The 25731-nt window shown below is 35.1% G+C and overlaps 1 protein-coding gene across 8 annotated transcripts in view; it reads right to left on the reverse strand.

The window, feature by feature from the left end:
- Positions 1-25731, reverse strand: part of RPS6KA3 (ribosomal protein S6 kinase A3) — a 112296-nt gene that overhangs the window by 34794 nt on the left and 51771 nt on the right. For all 8 annotated transcript variants that reach the window (XM_044763095.2, XM_070502210.1, XM_044763091.2 and 5 more), the window contains 8 exons: positions 19362-19478; positions 14299-14380; positions 6723-6803; positions 5831-5910; positions 5129-5235; positions 1177-1214; positions 832-974; positions 583-653 (listed from right to left, as the gene is read on the reverse strand). In XM_044763095.2, coding sequence (XP_044619030.1) covers positions 583-653; positions 832-974; positions 1177-1214; positions 5129-5235; positions 5831-5910; positions 6723-6803; positions 14299-14380; positions 19362-19478 — 719 coding nt within the window. The remainder of the gene's footprint in view (positions 1-582; positions 654-831; positions 975-1176; positions 1215-5128; positions 5236-5830; positions 5911-6722; positions 6804-14298; positions 14381-19361; positions 19479-25731) is intronic.

The raw sequence follows: 25731 nt of genomic DNA on the forward strand, positions 1-25731 counted from the left end.
TTCTGCATAGAGTTCTTGAATAACTTTTGCTAGGTTTATCCTTAGGCATTTGATATCTTTTATACTATTGTAAACAGTGTCTTTTTCAAAAATTCCATTTTCTTTTGCTAATACACAGACATGAAATAGATTTTATTTATTGACCTTTTATCCAGCAACTTTGCTAAACTCTTATTAAGTCCAAGAATTTATATGAAGATATGGATTTTTTATGGACATATTCGTGTTATTTAAATAATGACAATTTTATTTCTTCTTTTTAAACCTTAAACTTTACTTCTTTTACTTGCCTTACTGTACTTGCTAGTACCTCCATGACAATGCGAAGAGAAGTGGAATAATGGGCATCCTTGTCATATTCCAAATCTCAAAGGTAAAGCTTTCAATATTTCACCATTAAGATGAATATGAATACTCTAAATCTATGGGGTTTGTTCGTATTTAAACCACATAATATTGATGTTGTATCAATGAATTTCTTAGTTACTTCTTGTACTATAGCCAACGGTCTAAAATCTCATTTTTTAGTTTGAAGATTTTTAAAAAAATCTCATCAAAACATATCCACTAGGGACTACTTACTTAAGAATCATAGTCATTGTTTCCTTTCGATCTTTTCCTTGGAAAGGTAGTGTACCAGTGAGCATCTCAAACTGCAAAAAGGCAAACAGAGGTATTAGTCAATAAGTATAAAATCTCAAGGCCAGAAGGTAAAAAAGCATCATTTTAATTACAACCAAATCATCTAAAATTGCTATATAATAAAACAAGTGATTTATATTTCTACAATATTCATTACTGAACTTCTCAAAAAAATGCCCCAAACCTTACCATTAATACACCAAAAGACCACCAGTCTGCACTCTGAGTATGACCTCGACGATTAACTACCTCTGGAGCCATATATTCCACAGTTCCACAAAAAGAATATGCCTTCTTCTCATGGTCAATAGACTCTTTACTTAGGCCAAAATCTGCCAAAATAAATATCGAATTCATAAATATCCTACAATAATTTGCACACAAAATTTAAACTTTGAGTTCCAATAGTTAATTAATAAAAAATTATAATCTAAGTTTTTAACACAATCGTTACTCAATATTTGTACCATGATCAACCTTAAAGGAAATTATATAGCATAGGAGAGAATATTTTAATAAAATGAGGATTTTTACCTGTTAACTTGATGTGACCTTCTTCATCAAGAAGTATGCTGAAAGAAAACAAAGTCAGAAAATCTTTTCAAACACTAAGTAGAGATTTATAGAAGCTAAAAACTGAAATTACTTTGTTAAGCATCAGATCACCACATTGATTCTAAAATATTGTTTTAGACTGTGAATAAGAAGGCAAAGGTAAAAGATGAAAAAAATTATTTTTTGGACACATATATAACAAATCCCAAAGGCAAAGCCTTATAAACTTGTATTAACGAGCCAGGGGCATTTGAAAACTATGAAGAAAAGAACTAAAACCCATACTCTTCTAAGTTGCTCTTTCTAATGCCTGTCTGCAGAGGTGGGCTAACTAAACTCTCTAGTGCTTGCACAACAGACAGATGGTCTACATATTTAAGTCAAATGTGTTAGAGTTGTGATTCTCTTGGTCATTCTTAAGGCATCTGACTAAATCATTCTTTCTTAGCATTTTTTCTTTTTTTTTTTTTCAGAAGCCAGATATGCTCCCTCCCTGACACAGGCTTCATACAGACCTGCACATACCCAAGCAGGCCACAGAGAGAAGGCTCAACTTTCAGTCCAACTTGAAGATGTGACCATTTAGGGGGACTGAACTAAGACTCTATTTAGTGACTGCAAATGGTTGTAGGATGTGTGTGTGTGTGTGTGTGTGTGGAGAAGATTGGCACTGAGCTCACAACATCTGCGCCAATCTTCCTCTATTTTATGTGGGATGCTGCCACATCATGGCTTGATGAACGGTGCTACGTCCGTGCCCAGGATCTGAACCTGTGAACCCTGGGCCACCAAAGCAGAGCACGTGAACTTAACCACTATGCCACTGGGTTGGCCCCTTTCCTAGCTTTCTTTCTGACACAACCTACACAATCCTCTTCTCGTCAACAAACCTTGCTCACACTCCTTGTTTTTCATTGACCCATCCCTTCACTGTATACATTCTCCAGTGTTTTCTCTCTTTCTCAGTAAACTGTGAGCTCCTACAGTGTTTGACCTTATTCATCTTGTAGCTCAGTGCCTGGAAGAGCACAGAAAAATAAGAAATGTATGTTGAATGAATGGGGCCAGTCTACAAAGGGCAATAAGGCATTCCAAATAGTTTGGGCTGCTTCTCAAGGGCACTGAAGACCAGAAAAGTTTTACATGCATAGAGGGTAGAAATAATCAGATCTGCAATTTTAGGAAACAATTTATAGGGAAAAATAAAAGGTATTTAGTGAGCTCTTAAATACGGGTCACGATGAAGAACAACAAATGAAGACACTCAGGTTTCTGGCTTTAGCAGATACTTGAGTGGAGAGTAATGTCATTGATTAAGGAGTTATGGAAAGGGCTAAGTACTAAGTTGTAAGCCAGTAATTGTATTTCTGGATAGGTATTTTAGTATACTGACTTGAAAGGTCAAGTAATCATCTGCTTCTCTTATATTCAAAGCTATTCCATAATATAGGCACTTCTTTCAACTCTAACTAAAAAAAGTACAAGCCAAGTTTTGTTATGATAAAATTTTACTATGTCAAAAATGCTACGAACCTTCCTATGTCATCAATTCAACTATGATTACAATAAAGTTTACCACTGAGGGTAATTCAGTAGGGACCTATTTTTCAAGTCTCTTTCATAACAAGGGACTGGTTATGAAAAAAATACTCATCTTGATTATGCTTGATTAAGAAGCAGACCGCTTGATTAAGAAGCAGACCAACAGATTTAGGGAATATAAAGGGAATTATTACGTATGGTGGAAATCATTCTCCCTTCTGTCTAATAAACACGTGAAAGACACTTCTAAAAACAAAACAAAACAAACCTTAAGTCATTCTTGGTAATTTTGAGGAAAAAAGAAAACACGGCTACAATGGCATTACTTATGCCTTCTATAGCAAACGTAATTTTAAGATAACCATGCTTATCCTTTATCTTTGAAAGAAAAAGTCATCTGTATTACTTTCAATAAGCAAAGTTCCCTTTCAACTACTACTAATTATTTTTAGCCATATTTATTATAACAGAGTTCTAGTTTAAAAGAATCTGGAAAACCCCTTAGAGTGCATAAAACAATTGGCCTAAAAATTTAAGTTTCTGCAAGTCTCTATATGATGGTATTTACTTGGATCACTTACCAATTAAACGTTATTTCAATTTAACAGCATCATAGACATCTACGTGAAAGATCTCACTATAAGTAATCTTACCTACATTTGATCTTATTTGACCTTTGAGACAGGGCCCATGCTTTATATATAATCTTATGACCAATGCCAATACAATGGTCTACAATAAATACATTCAGTTAAATGATATAAAACACTAACATATTTTTATTATGAATGTTTAATCTTATGTTTGTAGTAATTTTTTCCTTCTAAGGACTATATGCTTGAATATTTATTCTCACCAGGAATTATATTTTATGTCATGATAGTTAGAAATTGGGAAAATGATGAGAAAAACTCAGCAATTATCTGGGGAATAAAAACCGAACCATATGAAATTTATTTAAAAACAAAATATATGGAAAACAAACGTAAAATGTGGAAGTATAACAATTTCTAAACAATCACTTAACAAGATTCCAAAGGAGCATTTCCTCTGTTTCCTGCTGTAATCTATAATATAAAATTTTCCTATAACATTTTAATGTAAGTCATATCCAAATTCTTGATAAAGATGATGGTTGTACAACATATCTGTGAGTATACTAAAAATCACTGAATTGTACACTGTAAAAGGATAGACAGTATAGTATGTGAATTACATCTCAATAAAGCTGTTTAAAAAACTTTTTTTTATTGAGTTAATGATAGGTTACAATCTTGTGAAATTTCAGTTGTACATTAATGTTTGTCATTCGTGTTGTAGGTGCACCACTTCACCCTTTGTGCCCACCCCCCACCCCACCTTTCCCCTGGTAGCCACTAAACTGTTCTTAGTCCACATTTTTAAATTCCTCATATGAGTGGAGTCATACACAGATTATCCTTCTCTAGCTGGCTTATTTCACTTAACATAATTCCCTCAAGGTCCATCCATGTTATTCCAAATGGAATGATTTTGTTCTGTTTTGCAGCTGAGTAGGCTCTTGTTTATATCCTTAAAAAAGGGCAAAAACCCTTTCTTATTCAAAGTGGTAGATAGTAAACACTAACAAATTAAAACACAGAAGTGTGTACAATTTAAATAATATTAGATTCTTGATAACTGCTACTATAAAAGCAACGGGAAATTTGCTCAACTCACACTTAAAATATGAAATCATGTGGAGAAGAAAATATTCAATAAATGGTATTTAGAGAAAATTAGCTCTATTTAATAAATTATGCCATCCCTCATGCCAAAAAATTTCTAGATGAAGTTAAAAGTAATGAAAGGAACCCGAAAATTAGAAGAAAAATATCTGATCAGGGGATTGGAAACCTTTCTAAGAATAAAAGTCATGGAAGAAATCACAAAAGAAAAGATTGGTAGGTCCAACTAAGAAAAAAATACTTGTGTAGGTTAAAATAACATAAATAAAGTTAAAATTAAAAGATAAACTAGAAAAATGTATTTGCAATATATGTCAAATGATTAAATTTTTAATTTTGTGACAATCTCTTACAAATCAATGGGAAATAAGAACATTTCAAAGAAAAATGAGCAAAGGTCATAAACAGAAAAATCACACAAAAACACAAATTGCCAATAAACATATGAATATAGATTTCAACCTCATTAAAAATCAAAGAATGCAAATGAAAGCAAGATAACATTAACAGAGATTTTGATGAACAGGTATTTAAAAAGTATGAGAATACACAGTATTAGCAGAAATGTGAAGCACAGGCACTCTCATGCAATGCTCATGGTAGTTCTATGAAGTAATTTTATTTTTATTACCTCCTAAATAATTATATTACATTGTATTCAACTTAGTAGCAAGATTCCTTACTTTTCTGGTTTTAAGTCTCTATAGATTATTCCCAGGCTATGTAGATGGTCTAAAGCAAGTGCAAGTTCAGCCAAGTAGAATTTGACATCTTCTTCTGTGAACATCACCTAAAATAAAATAATAATTTTTCTGTTTTTATTTTCTTTTTGTGTCTATGATTTTTATTTAAAGTTCTACCCTAGAGCTTAAATATTCAAAAAATTATAAATATGCTAACTACACGTAGGTTTAGCCACAATCTACTTATGAAAGGAATTTGCAAAAATGAACCAACTAGTCAACTAATCACTTACTAAATGCTAAATATGCACTGTGGGGAAAATAATTTTACATTTAGTTAGGTAACAACTATATTCAGTTTGTGCCATTGTTGCCTCACAAAATCTTAGAAATGAAAAGTGATCTTTAAAATGCATGCTGAATTTCCACTACTAATTGTTCAAGGATATCTTATTGATATATTAAGCTTCTGAAAAAACTATAACCAAAAGAAGCAGGACAAAAGACAAAGATAGTTTATCAAGTCCTACTTTCAGAATAAACTCAAAAGGCAGGAAAAGAACTCTTTTTGGGTCTGATTCTTCAATGTAAGAATCTAATGCCAGTAGAGAAAATACAATAAGCATAATATTGAAATATAACAAAGCTTTAGTTGAAACAGGATGTGTATAAATAGATTAAAAATAGAGATTAATTATATACCTCTTTGGATAAGCGTGTAAACAAATCTCCTCCCCTGAGAAAATCCAAAATAAGATACAACTTCCCTTCAGTTTGAAAAGCTGAATGAAGAAATGAAAATTTCCGTTTAATCCATCACAGTTTATTGTTTTAAGCTTACATTAGGTCAACTCATTTACAAATTAATATTATTTTTAGCAAATTAATGATTATGTCATAGATCTAAACTGATTTTTATTTAGAAGATAACCACTGATTTCTCTTAGTTTCCACGTAGAAATATTAAATACAGTGTTTCTTATTATGGAAGCACCAGAACATTTGTTAGATTTTCTTCAGGCAACAGTCTTTCAGGAATACAGTAGTTCTAAAACATGTGATCAATAAGAAAAATCCCTAACAGAAAAAGACTTACTTAACCATAAAACAAAAATACAAAAACCACGTCACTTAACTAGAGAAAAAATGTGGATTGGTTAAGCTTTAGTTATACATAATAAGAATCACCACACCTTTACCCACTGAGAAAAAGCATATATGCCTTCGGAGAAAAGAAAGGCAATAAAAGTTTAAGGACACTGACATTAGGGATCTTTCTTGCTTTATAAGTTGGGCTAACAGAAATGGACTATAAAATGCTGGTACACTATTATTAATTATTATAGTAAAAAGCTGATTATTATTACCTGTTCCTCTGGCTACCGCTCAGAAACTATACTGCTTAAAAGAAGTATAAGCTAAATGCAATAAAAGCTTCTAAAGTTTGTCTAAGGAGTAACGGTTTAATTTCCATGACTTTACTGTATGTGTCTGCTAAACACATATAAATATACACAAATAAATACTTATATATATCTGAATGCACACAGGGAGTGGGGAATGAGGTGAAGAGATGAGGTGGTACATAACTTACCATAATGCAACTTGACAATAAAAGGATGATTAACTTCTACCAAGATATCACGCTCCATTTTTGTCCGAACACGGTCTCGAACTATAAAATATTGCACATTTGGCTACATTGCAATAGTTTTCAGAGACAATCTTTAAAACAAAATCTCTTTGGTGCCTATTTTAAATAAAATTTTGCTTATACATATAAGCATATAAATAAAACTATACATATAAATAAAACTATTACTCTTGAATTTTCAAAATTAATAACTATATTTTTCACTAAATTATAACAAGACACTGTATATATTTATAAAATCTGTGCTTTAAGCTAAAGAAAATACAGAGAACATATTGGATATTGGCTTTAACATCAAATTTACAAGTATTTTAATTAAAGTTATTAAAAATGGCCAAAAAAATAACTTTTTAAAAACAAGGCATACCAATGAAGTGTTAAAACAAAAAAATGGAATAGGTTTCAATACCCCTACCACCTCTATTAACTCAATTCAACAAATATTCATTAAGCATTTATAAAATGTGGCAGATAAAGTAAAAGATGGATACAACAAAAAAGGCCTATTTTGAGGGAGAGGGAAGTGGGAGAGGAAATACCATGGGGCAGCTGAAAGGGCAAAGGCTTTCTGGAGTAAGAAAGATCTGGATTCACATCTGTGTAATCTTGAGCAAGTTACTTATTTAGAATCTCTGAGCCTCAGTTACTTCTCATCTATAAAATGGGGTAACACCACTGTACCTTTGGGGACTGTGTGACCATCTGAGATAAGGTTGCATATCCCAGAGCCTGGTATGTAAGAGACATTTAATTAAATGGTAGCTATAGCATCACAAATATGATAAATGGATAAAATGATTTATTACTAGCAATAAGTAGTACAGGAATTCAGAGAAGAGAAAGATCAGTTTTACTTGCATGGTAAGGCCAGAGGGAAGAGGTATGGGGTTAGGGACATTTAGAGTGGAATTCAGATGAATGGGAAGGATCAGGCCTGGAGAAGAAAAGTCCAGATATGAAACACCAGTCCAAGCAAGGATATGTAGGCATGTATGATGAACAGGAAGGAACCAAATCAATGTGGAAACTGGGGAGGTGAAGTAGGGAGGATCCAGATTCTTGACAATTTGGAATGTCAGTATAAATTTACATTTGACCCTGTAGGCAAAGCTCTCTTTTACCAAGCAAACATTTCCTGAGCAAATCCTATGTGTCATGCACTGTGAGATACAAATAAAAATAAAATAATCTTCAAGAAGCTCATAATCTGGCGGGAATGACAGACAGGTAAATAAATGATTAGAATACATTCTGATAAGTACTCTGATTGTGTTGGTATCTCAATGGATTTCAGTGGTGAAATGATCATTAAAGTTTTTATTTTTTTTTCTATTGCATAAAGGATAGATAATAGATGACTTCTATTTTTCAGGCCAGAGTGACTGAATGGTTGTGCCAAAGATTAAATAGAAAGAATGGGAAAAAGAGTCCTTTCTGGGAGGGAGGGTAGCGACAGAGGGAAAGATGAGTTGGTTTTCTCTACAATTGAAGGTGACCAGAGATATTTAAAATACAGAAATAAGACCTCTGGGAAAAATAAACAAAGCAGCTAAAAAAAATCGTATGTTTCCCATTTTACCAGTTTTCCACCTCCAACTGGGAGATTTTGGTGCCAGTGACTGAAAATGGGCAAACCAGGAATAGGAATTGATTGCTCCTGATATTTATGCAGCTCTGTCTTTTTAACTGACTTGTCTAGCTGGTGTACCAAATTCAGTATCAGTCTCTGATTTCATTATCTTGTCCTATCACTACAACTCCAGTGTCTTATATCCAACAGGCCCTCTCTATTATTTATATGAATGAAGTTCATCACCTAGGCCTGCTGATAATTCTGTTCCAGTCTAGCCCAAATCCACTCTTTTTCCACTGCTACCTATACAATCTTGGATTAGGTTCCTATTACTTTAAAGCTGGATTCCAAATTTTTACCTTTTTCAATAATTATACAATGTCTACAAAGCTTATCATTTAAAATCACTCCTCTGCTCAGTAAGCACCAAAAATATCCATCACTATATTTACTGCATATCCCTCTTCTATTATTCTACCACAATGAAAATAAGAATTATTTAGGAGTCAAGAGCTATAGTTTAGTGGCTACGCTAATAATTAGATGAGTTACCTTGGTCAAATCCTTTCACTGCTCAGGGACTTCCTGCTCCCTTTTCTATAAAATGAGAGGCTAGAACACAATGATTTCCTTTCTGATTATCTTGTAAGATAATTTCCTCATATGTAACACTGATGAGACCTTGTTTAGTTGAAAATAAGCAGTGAGAGTCACTCACTGAGCAATTTCTTCATTTTGTCTGAGGTAGAATTATGATAATTCTAATCTGGTTTCTTTTACTTATGTAAATACCTTGTGACAAATGTAAATCATTCTACAATCAGGAATTTTGATTAGGATACACTGGTTCAGAAGAAGGTATGTTTTATATTGGTTAAACTCTAAATCCTAAAATAGAATTTGTTAATACTGACTCATGCTGGCAAAGCAACTACATTCCTCTGAAATAATTTTTCTTATATAGTAGTTATTAGATTTTAAACCTTCCTTGACTTGAACATCAGAGTGAAAAAGAAGAAATGCTGTTTATGTTTCTAGGATTATGTATTAAGATGCCTTTTTAAGCAATGGTTTACAAAACCTTCTAAGCCCGCAGACTACTTTATTAGGACAAAAATCCCCATAAACTTAACCTAACGCTACTGACTTCTATTTGACTCCATTTGTTGTATTAATAGGATCTTTAAAATGGAAAGAGACTTCTGGTTAAACATGGATGTTTTACTTTCTATTTTCTTCCAAAACTCCATTGAAATTACAATGATGGAAAAAATTATGCATAAACTTACAAGGACAAAGAACAGGTGAGGAAGCAGAGATGAGTAAGTGGTAACTTACAGAGCAGATCAGAGAAAGCTAAAATCTAAGCCTAAGGGAAGGAAGTCAATGAGCAATAAGCAAATTCTTGCCATAGGACTCCTTCCAATTAGCTTTTTGGTACCTCGCTCTTAAGCAAGGAAAAGATAGCAAAGGATCCCCACACATTTGAGGAAAGGCTCTAAATGTGAAAAACAGCTATCAAAATCAACAGAAAAAAAGGAATAAAGGGAAAGAGACAATACCAACAACAGAAGAAAACTTAAAACAAAAATCAACCTTGTAATTTATATCTACTGAGAGAGCAAAGACCATATGGCACCCATGAAACAAGCAGCTTTAAAAGGGGTAGGGAGGAAGGAACCAGAATCTTCAACAAATAAACCACAAAGAAAAAGAAAGAAATGGAGACAGAGCTCATGGATTAAAAGACTAAAGAGATATCAACCAATTGCTAAATATAGACCTTATATGGATCCCAATTCAAACAAATTGCAAAAGGAAAAATGAACTATAACAACAGGGACAACTGGAAAATTGAACACTGATTAAATATCTGTATATTAATTCTTTTTTTTTTTGGTGACAAGGATTCACCATGAGCTAACATCTGTTGCTGATCTTCTTTTTTTAGCTTGAAGAAGATCAGCCCGGAGCTAACATTTGTGCCAGTGTTCCGCTCTTTTGTATACGAGATGCCTCCACAGCATGGCTGATGAGTGGAGCAGGTCTGAGGCTGTGATCCAAACCCATGAACCCGGGCCACCGAAGTGGAGCATGTGGAATTTTTTAACCACTTGGCCATGGGGCCAGCCCCTGTATATTAATTTTTTAGGTATAATGAAAGACTTGTACTATTTCTTTTAAGAGTCTTTATCTTTTAGAGATACACACTAAAATATTTATGGAAGAAATTATACAATGTCTAGAATTTGCTTAAAAATATCAAAAGAGGGGAAGGTGAGAACATAGATGAAAAGAGACTGATCATGGGTTGAGACTCGTTGAAGCAGAGAGACTGGTATATGGAGGTTCTCTATATTCTGTTTCTTTCTGTAAATGTTTCACACTTTCCATAATAAAAAGCTTTAAAAAAATGGAATAATTAGAGAACAAGGAAAATCCAGGAAATTAAAAATGATGGTAGAAACAAAAAGGTCAATAGAAGAGTTGGAAGATAGTTGATAAAATTTCCTAGAAAATAGAAAAAAAAGACAAAAATAGAAAATAGGAGGGAAAAAATAAAAATTAAGGAACAATCCAGGAGGTCCAACATATTCACAGAGTAGCAGTTACAAAATGGAGAAGAAATGACAAACTACTTTCCCAAAACTGAAGAAATGAGTTTCTAGATTGAAAGAGACCATTCCAAATCTGGTATAATGAATTTTAAAAACCAATACTAAAGAAATACCACTATACAAATTTCAGAACACCAGAGATAAAGACTAGATTCTATAGACTTCCAAAGAGGAAAAGCAGCTTACACACAAAGGACTGGGAATCAGAATGGCAATAAACTTCATAATTGGAACACAGGAAACTGGAAGACAATGGGAACAACGCCTTCAAATATCTGAGGGAAAATTATTTCTGACCTAGAATTTTATGCCCAGCCAAATTATAAATTAAGTGAGGGGGTAGAATAAAGGCATTTTTAGACATGTAAGGTCACAAAAAATTTACCATCCATTTGCTCCTTCTGAGGTAGCTACTAGAAGATGTGTTGCACCAAAACTAGAAAGTAAACTGAGAAAAAGGTAGACGAAGAATTTAGGAAAGGAGATCTAACACAGCAAAGATGTGAAGGAAATGTGACTCCAGTATACTATTTGGCTCAGCTAGGAACAATTTTTATAAAGCTGTAATAACGAAAACATTACTGGGAGGACATAAAAAGGAAAATCGCGTGTGGAGGTAGTATAAGAGAAGTAAATCCTAATCTTCCATGTTAGGAAATCAATAGATTATGTCTCCAAATGAAAATAATAAAAGTATTGCAACATAAGAGTATGGAATGTGGAGGTAAATGGTAGAAGCAGCAGCTAAAGGGATGAAAGTCATTGTCTCTGGGGGTCAAGAACTGGGATAGGGAGGAGGGTAGGTAAAGCACTGCTATTTTATAAGACTCTATACACATATAATTTGATAAAAATAAAAATTAAATTTAAGACCACATTAAGAATTATCTAGCAGCCTACAGTTCCAATACATCAAATATTTTCACTTTTCTGTAGTCTCTTCTATAGTTTATATCTATATAATTTTACACACTTGTGGTAGCCAAATTTGTCATAATTGCTCATTTACATATTTTCATTGAGTTCATTTTTCTGATATTTTAAATATTTCATTTAAATAACACCCTATTAAATGGTATATCATAATTTTCTAAACATCCCTCTATTTTTCAATATTTACGTGATTTCTAAATTCTTGATATTATAAATAATGTTCTAATGAGAATTTTCAAGCACATGAACTCCTTCTTTGAGATTATTTCCTCAGGTTAATTTAGCAGCAATAATGGCTCTTTGTAGTTATTGCAAAACTGCTTTCCAATTTATATTACCATCACATGAAATAACTCATTATTTTATATGCATTTATTTATCAGCAAAACAGAACATTTTCCCAAAGATTATTTCTTTTAACCCCTAGTACAAAATTATTCTGAAATCCTTTAGGTGGAGGTTGTAATGTTATTTCTTAGCAACTCCTAACTCAATCATTCTTTTTGCATTTATTAGTTGGAATTCTACTGTAAGGGAGAGCTTTCCTTTGTTCCCCATTAATTAATTTATGGATTAACTCAAGGATTCTTATTTTATTCATGGGTTGTAATCTATCACTATCATTACATAATATTGTAATGTTCAAATTGTCCTGGATTTGGCCAGTACGAACCCTTTAATCAACTCCTTATACTAATATTCTGTAATATTTGAGGAAAATAACTTTCTGATTTTCTATTTATACTATTTTTCATTGTATAAAAGGCTAAAATTTTTCATTTTGTCAATTTCTTTGTAATATGCTCAATATCTCTTTACAAGATGTGATTCACAACATTCCTAGATGTGTTAAGTTGTAAAATTCAGTTAGATTGCTGTTTATCATGGCTTGGGTTTAAGAGAAGACTAATTTTTTTCCAGGTTGCTCAGGAGTATTTCAAACAAAATTTATGAAATCATTATTTAATTTCTCATTGAACTATATTACCTGCTTTGCACAGCAAGTACTCAATATTTTTGTAATACATTAAAATTTAATATATAATAATTTGTACTGTTTTGTTCCACTGATTTATATGTTTATACTATTCTCCCAATAACACACTGAATTCTTACTGCTTTAAATAAGCCTTAAACCTGATAGAGCTTGTTCCTCTCTCATTAGTCTTCTTTTTTAGAATAGTCTTTGAGGCGTATGCTTTTCAAATGAAATTCTGAATATTTCAAGGAAAATGAAACTGGAATCTTGAGGATATGGAGGTAATTGGATGGCTAGAGGAATACTGAGATTCTTAACAACAGTTGTCCTTCTCTAAAAGCAATTCAGCATTTATTTCCTTTCCTGCTATCTTTTAGGTTTCTCAGAGCTTCACAGTTTACATATAGTATGCACAATACAAATCCTGTTAAATATATGAAAACAAACTATTTTTGTTGCCTATGCAAACAAACTGTCTTATGTAAGTTCCATCTATGAGGTTTTATAACATGGGATTCATGAGTATAAAGTTATAAAGTAGTGATATAAAGTAGAGCACTGAGGATATAATTTAATTCCCTGGTCCTAGCAAGAATCAAGTAAGTAATGTGCAAGGAGGTAGAGACTGGATAGGAAAGAAAATACATTCAGGAAGGGAGCAAGAGAACAAAGCACAGGATGGTGTTTATAGAGGAAGGTGAAATTTCTTGGAATGATGAAAATACCCATGGTGGGCGACTAACTGGGAAGAGTAACATCAGAAATAATAAACGATCATCAAAAATATTCCATCCAGGATATTTCAAAAGCTTTAGAAATTACAGGTAAATTGAAGAGGAAAAAATGATGCTAGGAATCAATACATAAAACAACTAGAGGTTATGTGGTAAAATAACTAGTACTACTAAATAAAAGGAAGATTTAGGTATTTTAAAATCTATGTACAATTTCTTCTAAATGACTGTTTACCTGTAAGAGCCAAGTCCTACATTAGATTTTTCAAAATCAGAGGCTTGGAATAAAAACTTATTTGGAAACAAGAAGTCAAGATGATAAAGTCCTTAGAATAAAAGCTATTTTGCATCCAGTCAATCAGTAAGTTTTCAAAACATTAAAATAATTATATTAATTTGAAGATGACTCAAACCCAATTTTAATCTTCTAAACTTCCACTTGCCTAAAGCTCAAGATGACTGTATAATACTTCTTTTATAACATGGCCACTCCCATTCTCACTAGTCATATGATTCCTAGCTCAGTAGGAGAAATTCACTAAAAGAAAGGCTAAATTTGAAGACAGTAACAGGAACAGATTCAGAATGTAAGTAACTGGCCTAGGAGTCACATGAGATCTTTTGAGACTTTTCAGTTTGTTTATACGACACGAACATTACAAATAGCAGCAGCACTTACCTTTCAACGTGGCCTTCTTCAATACTTTCATGGCATAAAGCTGTCTAGCATCAGAGCCTGAGATTTTTTTGACTAAGAAAACCTGTATTTAAATAAGAGAAAATAAGTTTTATGAAGTATCACAAACTATGCCATTGTTAAAATAAGACCCTACTATAATATAGTTTATTATTAGAAAGATTCTGATACCTCCTAGATCAACTATTTTGCTTATAATGTATCAATTATAAATTTTTTCTTTCTTTTTGTTGTTTGCCAATTCCTATAGAGTAGGTAACACACAAGACAGAAACAAAAAACTTTAAACTATGTCGCAACTAGAGAAAAGCCTAACATGTTTAAAGCATAACAAACATTCTTCTGATTCCATTTATACAGGAGTCTGCTTGACCACAATTTTCTGTTGATACAATTATTCATTGATAAATGGTCTTTTCTATATACGAAAACTGCACATAAATTTCTCACTGCTGGGGGCCAGCCCCGAGGCCAAGTGGTTAAGTTCTCGCGCTCCGCTTCGGAGGCCCAGGGTTTCACCGGTTTGGATCCTGGGTGAGGACATGGCACCGCTCAGCAAGTCATGCTGAGGTGGCGTCCCACATGCCACAACTAGAGGGACCCAAAACTAAAAATATACAACTATGTACCGGGGGGCTTTGGGGAGAAAAAGGAAAAAAAAATTTCTCACTGCAGGGCAGAACAATTCAAAACACTTACATCGAAGAAGCCTATTCAGAAATATTTAATGTGACTTAAGTTGGAACCCTACCTCCCTACCTTTTAAAAATCAAATTATCACACATACCTAAACATTAAGAACACAATTCCCAGGTATGTCACTGAGCATCTTGATTTTCCGAATACTTTTAGCTGCTTTCAAAATATAGTGTGAGACTTAAGCAAAACGAATAAACCCTGCTCTAAATAATTCACGGTCATGTTATATAACATAGCTAATACAAAACTATCAATAAATCCCTTCTATTCATTTTGACCATCAGTTTCATGATCTTTTCCATCAAACCTTTAAACAGACCTGCTAAATGGACCTGAATTTCAACTCTTTTTCTCCTACCCATTATTTCCTAGCAGTGTTATTGAGCTGCCACAGATGGGAAGAAGACATACAATTACAATCAAGAATTAACTTTAAGGTCAATTCTCAATTATCAGCATTAGCATGCCAGGCTTAGCACAAAATAAAAAAATGATTCATTCAACTGATTCTAGGGCAAGGCAGAGTTCCTCAGTTAGAGAAACCGTGCTAAAGGCGATGGGCAATGACCTCAAGTGAAGAGCACTGTAACTTGCTCAGAAACCCTGATGTAGGGTATGTTCCTCTCCCCCAAATCATGCCCCTCACCCCCCTTCACCATGCCCCACCCTTTAGTTCCCTTCAGCCAGTTAGCAGTGAGCCAACCTAGGGAGAGAAAAGCATTCTTTTTTTTCTTTTAGATTTTATTTTTCCTTTTCTCCCCAAAGCCCCCCGGTACATAGTTGTGCATTTTTAGTTGTGGGTTCTTCCAGTTGTGGCATGTGGGACGCTGCCTCAGCATGGCCTGACGAGTGGTGCCATGTCCACGCCAGGATCCGAAGTGGTGAAATCCCGGGCCTCCAAAGCCAAGTGCGAGAACTCAACCACTCGGCCACGGGGCCAGCCCCGAGAAAAGCATTCTTAATCAGGGTGGTTCCTAAGGTGGAATGATGTTCAAATGTTAAAGGTTATTAATATTTTTGAAATAATTAATAATTAGAAACAAATTCTAATTAGGTAAAGATAATCAGGATTTATCTGATATTTATTCATTCTTAAGATTCCCTAATCAAGCTTCTTTGTGCCATTATACGAGAAAAATTCTCCTTGTAGATTTCAAACTTTCTTCACCCTTCTTTGAAAGCACCTTCTTAACACTTTCCAGCACTACTTAGTCTGCAAAGGACCTTCACAAGCATTTGTAAAACATCACGATAATTTTGGGAGGCAGGCCTACTAAGCAATGCCTATTTTACAGCTGCCCAAGCTAGGGCTTAGAGAGCTTAAATAATTTGCCTAGCGTCACAGTGGAGGTATTGCGACAAGAACGGGGCCAGCCACCCAGTTCTGTGCTCCTGCTCAGGGTGCTCTTAATCCGCTCCCTCTGGCTGGTCACCAGTCAAGCCTAACAGGAGCAGCAGCAGTCCCAGATGCCATTGGATCTTCCCCCATCAGAGCGTTTCTGACCTTTCGAACTCCCCCATGAAGTTATTCTAGGCTCTGACAGGTCATCCCTGTTTCCTTGGCTTAGACTGGCTTTTTAGGATGAGTAAGAAAGGAGACGCCCTATTTTTAATGTTTGCTATTTATAGTAAAGTATTTAAGTTACTTTTAAAGAAATAAAGGGAGAAGCATGTTAACTCCTGGAAACTAAATACTGTGCTCCTTGAAAATCCAATGTATAAAAATAAACCCATCTACTTGGGTTTATCCATAATACATTACATGATAATACAATTTCATGGCAGATATTATATGCTTGGCCTTATATCATTTAATGCTCACTATTACCCTATGAGGTCAGGACCATTATTTATTCATTAATTCTCTCCAGAATTAGATGCTAGGTACTGTGCTACTGGTTCAATGCTGAGACATGGTACAAGGCATGGCCCTTGCACTCATGGAACATATAGTCTAGTGGGAGAGACGGCCAATAAACAGTTACATAATCGAAAACCTGCAATTGTGGTGAGTGCTGTGAAGATGAGGTATAATAACGTTCTGAGAGGGTAAAATAGAGGAATATGACCTAGTCAGGATGGCGAGGAGGACTTCTTTGAGATCATAGGCATGAGAGGAACAAACCAGATGAGGAAGGGGTAGGGGGTGGGGTGGAGTGTTTTAGGCAGAGGGAACTGCATGTGCAAAGGCTTTCTAGTAGGATGGAGCCTGGTGCTTAAGGACTAAAAAAGAAGGCCAATGTGGCCAGAATACAGGTAGTGACAAGTATATAAAGTGATGTTGCTGAGGTAGTTAGGGGCCAGACTGAGGAGGCTCCTTGGCCACCTTAAGAATTTGACTTTATTCCAAAAGCAAAGGGAGCTACTAAAGGGTTAAGGGGGTAGAGTATAAGATTAGCTCCTCTTGGCTGTCATGTAAATAATGGCTTGAGGCAAGAATAACTTTGGGAAGCTCCCGTTACAGCCTCTTTCAATAGGCCAGGGAGAAATGTTAGTGGCTAGCCTGGAGGAGTGGCAATGGAAGAGGAGAGAATGGGCACATTTGAAAAGTCTTCACTAAATCAACAGAACTTGCTGACAGATCAGATTGGTGGGGGGAGTGGGGTGGGGACTAGAAGGATATGTCAAGAATGCCTCCCAAGTCTCTGGCTTGCTTAACTGGATGCCATTCACAGTGACAGAGAAAAATGAAACAGGACAGGTTTAGGAGGTAGGGGAAAATCATGAGTTTGGTCTTATACATGTTGAGTTTAAACTGCCTTTGAGATATGTGAAGAGAAAAAAATAAACAGCTGCACACAGAGTTCAGAGTTTGGAGGTGCGATCTATATTGGAGATATAAATCTGTTATGTCAGCAGTATGGGGGTTGTAATTAAGATAGTGGGCATAGAGAAAATAATTAGTAGAGAGTATAGAGCGAGGAGAAGGTAGCCCAGAATGGAACTTTGAGGAATTTCAATACTTAATGACTGGCTAGAAGAAGAAAATGGGGCTCCAAGAGCTTAAGTAACTTGCTCAAGCACACACAGCAAGTAAGCAGAAGAAAAAGAAAATTGAAGTCTGGCTGACCTAGAGCCCAAATTTGAAGCTGTCATGTTCTGCTGGCTACTTAATCTACATTTGGATTAGAAGCATCACTTTGGTTTGAAAGAGGTTAACAGCTGTAACAAATTACGTGTGTTAGCCAAGAACTGCTAAATAGTCCTATTAAAATACACGAGAAAGCTAAACTGATGTTGTTTTGAAGCTTGCAAAGCATGATATCTTCAAATGTTTCCTTACAGAGAGGTGGTAAGGAAGCACTGAAATGTGAAAGTTGAAGGCAATCTTAGAACCTTCCTCTTGCTGAGAAATGAACTAGACAGATCTAGTAGTAGTAATGATAATGCTGTACTTCTCAAAATGGAGTACAGGATGGGCTCCAGAGGTGTAGAGCAGAGGGACAAGGAATACTCAAAGGAAAATCATAAAGATGTTGCATCTTCTGGAGCAATGTTTAGTTGGTGCCTTTGGGAAATATTTTTTGATATTAAAAACAAACATGGAGGGGCTGGCCCAGTGGTGTAGTGGTTAAGTTTGCACGCTCTGCTTTGGCGGCCTGGGGTTCGAGGGTTTGGATCCCAGGCATGGACCTACACACTGCTCATCAAGCCACGCTGTGGTGGCATCCCACATACAAAATAGAGAAATATTGGCACAGATATTAGTTCAGCAACAATCTTCCTCAAGCAAAAAAAGAGGAAGATTGGCAACAGATGTTAGCTCAGGGCCAAACATCCTCACACTCACACACACAAAAAAAACAAAAAACAAAAACACAGATATCATTGAATAGCATGAAACCTTTGCATTCATTTTAAAGACAAGCTGTAAGTCCCCCAAACCCCATACTTGTAGTGGCAACCCCCCACCCTAGTTCCTTGGGAGCACCCATTCACTTCCTTCTGGAATTAGGCATACTCGAGGCAAGACTGGGATGCACTGCTATAACGTATTGCAAGATCACCTTCCAATTCTACATGAAGACTCAAAAAGAGGTCAGTGTATCAAGGGAATATTTTGTGATTTTTACTTTTTGTGATTCAGGGAGTGCAATTAGAAAGGTCATATGGTCTTGAAGATAAAATGAATATGAAGTGAATATTGCCAATTTATGAGAGTTTCCAACGTACTTTTGAGTGACTTTATTCATTTTCCCACACTTAGTGAGAAATGTAAAAACACAGAAAACACTGCTTGTAGGGAGATCAGTAGTATTTCATAAAATATTTTTGTTCCTCATCTCTATGAAATACACATGAATTCCAAAAAACAACTTTTTAAAAAGCACACACTCACGACCTACCTTTCCAAATGATCCCTGCCCTAATACTTTTAAAAGTTCAAATTGGGAAGGATCTGCCTTTTCGTGTCCTTCCTTTACATGATGTGTGATTGCAATTTCTTTGATACTGCCTTCTTCCTGTTGATGCAAATAGAAGGGGAGAAAACAGAGTCGGAGTTACTTTCTCCAGCTATAAATCAAGCAATATAAATTTAGCGTATCATATTAGAAATCCTCAAATTAACATGCACAAATCACCTTTACTGACCCACCAAGTAAACAGAAAACACATGCCAAGTAAATACACTTTCAAGTTAAATGTCAGAGACAGAATAATACCAGCCTACCATGTAGGCCAACTTAACCTCTACATAAGATTACCACTGAGTATTTCCAAGTCTTTATTCTTCCTACTGGAGATACATAGAATAAACAGTTTCATGGGTGAGAGCAGAGGGTGTAAAGAAGTCTGAAAATAGATCAGAGTAATCTGCTGTGCTCTGAAATGTGGTTGTATTAGGTAGAACCAATGCTATACATAAAAAAGCCCTGTTTATTGGGGAGAGGGGTTGAAAGATATTCCAGGGTAAACGTGGAGATTTCTACCCTCGGCAAGGCTGTTTGAATTAGTATGCTGAAGTTTATTGTGTTTGAAATATCTAAGTTACTTTCTGTTTCCAGGACTACCTGAGATCTGAGAGGGAAGAAAGGAATAACCCTAAAACACAAAATCAAAAAAGATCCAACATTTGGATGGAGGATTAGACACAGGAAAAAAAAAAGACTATCTTGCATGATGGAACTGTGGAAGGTCTTGGGGTTAAGAGAAGGAGTTTTAAAGATAGTGGACACTAGTATATCTGAGGGAAAGTGTTAGAAGAGAGAGAAAGGTTGAAAATATATGTAAATATACATAGAATTTCAATTACTTATTCATCCTGAGATCAGCAGATTAAGTACACCTTATTTAATCAAGACATGTACTATATCTTACAGCCAAAAACTACAACAATAAAACAAAACCCAGTAAAACCAGAAAACATAAGCCTGTCAAAGACTCTTTTCTTTCTTTCTTTTTTTTTGGCTTATAATGTTATATTTTTTTCTAGAGCATAAGGACTATTAGTAGAATCTAAATGTATTATATAAACATAAATAATTCATTATTTTTACTACCATTGTATTCCATATAAATGTTTGAGCCCAATTAACATTTTCGGAGACACTAACAGAATGCTGGCAATACAGGGAATTACAAAGATTTCTCAGAAAGATATACCAGGGAATCCTAACATGGTAGCCTTCAAAAATGAGTAGTAAAAGAAAAAAGTTTCTGTAAGAGCACAAAAAAGAAATCCAGGCCCACCATTTCACTCCGTAAAACGGAGGCTATAGTTTGTAGATTGTCTTACTACTGAGGCAGTTTAATCATTTTGGACTTTCTTGGAATTTTGGCAACAAAAATAAAACAACCCTCTAAGATAGTTTAGTCCTTTATTTTGTAATTTTACATGCACTATCTCCTTTAATTCTCACAACAATTGTGTGCAGTAGGCACTAGGGTAGAATCAAGCATTAGCTGACTCTAAGATTCTACCCCCTTCCTGGGCACTCCTTCTCTCCAAACGAGACGTTTCCAGGGCTTGAGAGTGATAGCCCTTCATAGCTACATTAGGAAAGGCCGGAAGCAAATTACCAAATTCTTTTTTTAAAAAAACTTTCAAAGAACCATGTATATGTGGGATTGATTAAGTAGGATTTAGATTAAAACTCTGCAAATATTTATTAAGTACCTACCATGTATCAAGCCTGGGTTAGGTGCTTTCTCACCTTTTATCTTATATTCATGCTTCACAACAAATCTTCAACTACTTATCAATATTAGAGAGGGCTGATGATAACATAGAGTGAAGTATACCCCAGAGCAAGCAAAAACATTTCAGAATTCTCTATGGACTCCTCCATTTACCACTAGAAATTTGACAGATCTTTTAAAGGCAAAATGGTTTGAATACTCTACAGTCTGAAGTTTGAAGAGATTAAGTAAAGATCACAAGCCAGTAAGTGGCAGATTTAGGGCTCAATTCCAGGTGTTCTGACTTCTGATGACTTCTAAAACAAGGCTCTTACCATTACACCACACAGACTGTCAGAGGCTCCTGGTGGTTCCCTGTCTAAGATCAAAAATGGGAACATACAGACTTATTCCCCTGGTCTTTGTAACTGGTCTGTATCTCTTAGGTCAGTTAGTTAAATTGATTAGAGAAGCAGTCTCTGAACTTTTGGTAGCACATCTTTATCAGTAAAAAATAAAAATTTAGCATATATCCAATATTTGCATACTTATTGGCTTATAAATTATATACATGTACTTTTTGTACTACTAAATGACATACATTTTACATGGACATGAAACTACAAAGAGGTTCTCCTCTTTCTGTATCTTAAAGTGCTGTCACATCACACTTTGAAGACTAGTAGATTACAGACTTGAACTCATGCAGCCAACTTCATGGAGCGGATTCCAGCATGCGCCAGTTAGCTTCCTACGGAAAAAACTAATCTGCTCAAGAGCCTCACTGGAATCTAATAGCCATTTATGCCCCTAAATCATGAGGCTGTCAAGAACTATACTCTGTTGCGTTCCATATGTTTTACCACTTTTCTTTCTTGGGTAAGTGGTATGTGATTTATTAGGCTGCAATATTTTTTTGTCTTGTATTTCATAGCAAATACCTACTACAACTGTCTGTCACAAATAAAGGCACAACACAGGCAGGGAAGGATCACTTAATTACAAACATTTTGCATTCTGTAGCAGGCATACAGGATCAAGTCTTACCCTCATAGTGTGAGCTACGATCAGGCCATGGATCTCAAAATAAACATCAGTTACTATTCAAGAAAGATTTCATCTTTGATGACTACCCTTCCTTTCTTCTCTTGTCAAACAAGTTACTAAAAACTGCAGAGTCTCCCTTTGATCTCGTCACTCAATAAACATATACTGAAAGACCTACTATGTCTCAAGCATGGTATTGGGAATACGTTTCTTCTTTCTCTTTCTATTTCCAATAGCATCATCCAGGTATGATCTTTCATTACCTTTCCTGTACAAAACTGAAACTAGCTTGGTTACTCATAATGCCCCTTTCTGCCACTGTCACTCCAATTCATCTTCCTGACAAATTCATTTTCTGAAAGTAGAAAGCTCTAGTCAGATGACCAGATTGCTCAAAAACTCCTCCAAGTTTTCCCACATTAAAAGCACTGCTTCACTTCAGTATCTGAGGCCCTCTACGATATGGCCTCAACCTACTTTTCCAATATTATCTCCCAACATTCCTTTATACATAGCCTTTTGTCACTTTGGGCTATTTCCTGTTCCCTAAATTTTTTGTTTCTATAATCAAAGTAATAGATGCACATGGGTAACAACTCAAATAGTGACAGAATAGCTTATGATGAAAAGTAAGTCTCTTCTCATTCCTACACCTAGGCTTTAAAAAAAATTAGCTCTTTCTGCACTTTGATAATTTCTTAGTTTATCAACTTTAAGACAATGTCTATCGATTTAAAAATAAGAAAGATGAGGGTCTCACTTATATTATACCCCTTCCTTCCATCATCTTCCTCCCTGCACTGTTTGATAATTACATTACTTTTACGTAAACCTCTTGTCTTTTCTATCAGTTTTAGATAGACTCCTAACTCTCCACTTTGTAAAGGGAGGCTAATAGTGCCCATATTCTTTCTCTCAAACTTTCTCCCACTTGCTGCTAGCTTTATTTTTACATTTTTATTAATTTAAGGCTATTAATATTAAGAAAACTAATAGTCTCTCTTGTATTCACAACCAAATCCTTCATACTGTCTCCATGGCCTGATTCTAAAAGCTGAAAGCCTATACATTTTCCCAAGAATATATTGTTCAAATGCATGCTAGGTAGTATATTAAATCTCCTCTTACATGAGCCCATAACAATGACTTCTAGTACAACCCACAGGAACGTAAAAAAAGAAACCCACTTGATCAAATGCTTAAATTCATGATACATTTTATTTTGATTCCTATCTGGACCATGAATTTCTTGTAGTTTGCAGTTTTTCCTGTTTCTAACAGCCCCCCCATCATTCTGGGGGGGAGGGAGAGGTTAATTTGACCCTTATTCTTAATCTTTTCTTAGCCCTTAACCCTATTTTCCACTCCTCTGAGAGCCCTCTCTCACCCTCCCACCAGGACTGATTGTTCTCTTGGCTTTGCTACACAGCGATTACCTCGGGATATCTCTTCAGTGCTTTCCTGGTTGAATCCATTATTTTCAATTTCCCATGTCTCTCTCTTTCTTAGATTATTCCTTTGTAACTTCCTAAGAAAGGTGATGTGGAAGAAAACTTTCTGAACCTCACACATCTGAAAATGTCTTTATTTTGTCTTCATATTTGCATAGTTTGGCTTGGTACCAAATTCTGGAATAAAAACAATCTTGCCTCAGAATGTTGACGCCACTGGTCTATTGCATTCTAGCGGCCAGGGCTGCTGATGAGATGGGTGATGCTAGCTGATACACACTTTTTGGTAGGTGACCTGGTTTTTCTTTCCAGAAGCTTTAAGAATTTTCTCTGTTCTTGTACTTCTGAAATTCCACACTAGTGAGATAAATATGGGTCTTCTTTCCTTCAGAATGCTAGATGCTTGGTGAATCTTTATAATTAAAGACTCAACTTCTTTGGGGGAATTCTAACATTTCTTTGATAATTTCCTTCCATCCATTTTTAGGGTTTCTCTGTTTGCAACTCCTTTACTAGTTGGATATTGTATGTCTGGAACGGAATCTTTTATGTTACTTATCTTTTTTCTCTCCTATTTTCTGTCTCTATTTTCTAAGAGACTTTCTTGACTTTATCTTTCCAACCTCATACTGAATTTTTTATTCTGGCAAATCTTATTTTTAAATAAATTTAAGTGCTCCTTTTCTCAATGTTTCTTTTTTTTGAATAGCAACTTCTTCCACTCCCTGTCCTCTCTCCCCAAAATGGATGCAATCATTCCAAACCTCTTTGAGGATGCAAATTAGAATTTTAAAAATCTTTTTCTAAATTAGGCCTCAGAGAGTACAGAAAATCTTCTTGGTGGTGGAGAGGAAAAATCAATGTCTATGCCCAAGTTCCAAAAACTTGCTGCTGTTTTATCCTCAACACATTTTCTGCTCCTTCCAGGTTTAAATTTTCTAAGACCTAAATTTTTATAGTCACATCAGTAAACTATTTTCTATCTTTTACGTATAGGCGAAGTCACAGTAGCATAACAGGCAAAATGTTCTTGGTTGGTAGCCTGATGCCTAGATTGTGCTTAATGTCACCAGTTTTCCAAGTTATGAGAGTGTGACTATTTTAGAAATCAATCTGAGGTTCAACTAGGACATACTACTAATACTTAAACAATCTTGGATAACAGGTAGGAAAGCCACAATGTGCTCTTCTAGCTCATACCTAGAATCCAACAAGATGGATGCAGAGAGGAATATCAAATTTCTGAAGGCACTGATAACCCAAGAACAGATTGACATTTGCATGTGACAAACCTATCTTATGTCACTAAATCACCTGTTACTGAAATAAATCTGTCACATGGAAACACAGAACTATGGCTTGTAGTTTGTAAAATTGTGTTTTTGCCCGTATGCTGTGAACAACTATAATTTTATGGAAAAAGAATTTTGTCAATGAAGGGGAGCATAGATATAAATTATATCCATAATAATTATTCTGTGAGGCTCACATATTTTTACATTCTCTGGCACAACTGTATTTTAAAATGACACATGGATATCTGTCCATTCATTACCACAAAAAAACTTAGTGTATTTAAAACACAATTATAATAAATTCCATATTGTTATTTTTACAAAATCTATGTTTATTTGGTAAGTAAAGGTCTAACTGTAGGCAGAATTGTGAGGCTGGCAGCTGGTCTACATCACAGCCCTGTATTATTCGTCTATGCTCCCACCACTTTCAGACATTTGCCACCCCCTCCTAGGCATTCAATATTCTCAAGCTATGGATGGGAATTCATTCATTCATCCATTGAAACATTTATTTATTGAGCATCTAAAACATGCCAGGCACTCTTCTAGGTGCCTGAGATATATAATAAATAAACAGAACAAAATCTCTGCCGTTTTGGGGAGAGACCTAATAATAATAGGTAAATTCATGTTAGAACAGGATAAATACGGAGGAAAAAAGATTCTAAGTTGGGTAAGAGGGATCAGAAGTGCAGGGATGGAAAGGAGGATTTGCCATTTCAAATAAAGGCAGCAGGGTAGGCTTTATTGAAAAGGTACTATTTGAGCAAAGACCCAAAGGAGGTGAGGGAGCCAACCAT

The sequence above is a fragment of the Equus asinus genome, chromosome X (genome assembly GCF_041296235.1).
Source record: "Equus asinus isolate D_3611 breed Donkey chromosome X, EquAss-T2T_v2, whole genome shotgun sequence".
Classification (NCBI taxonomy): Eukaryota; Metazoa; Chordata; class Mammalia; order Perissodactyla; family Equidae; genus Equus; species Equus asinus.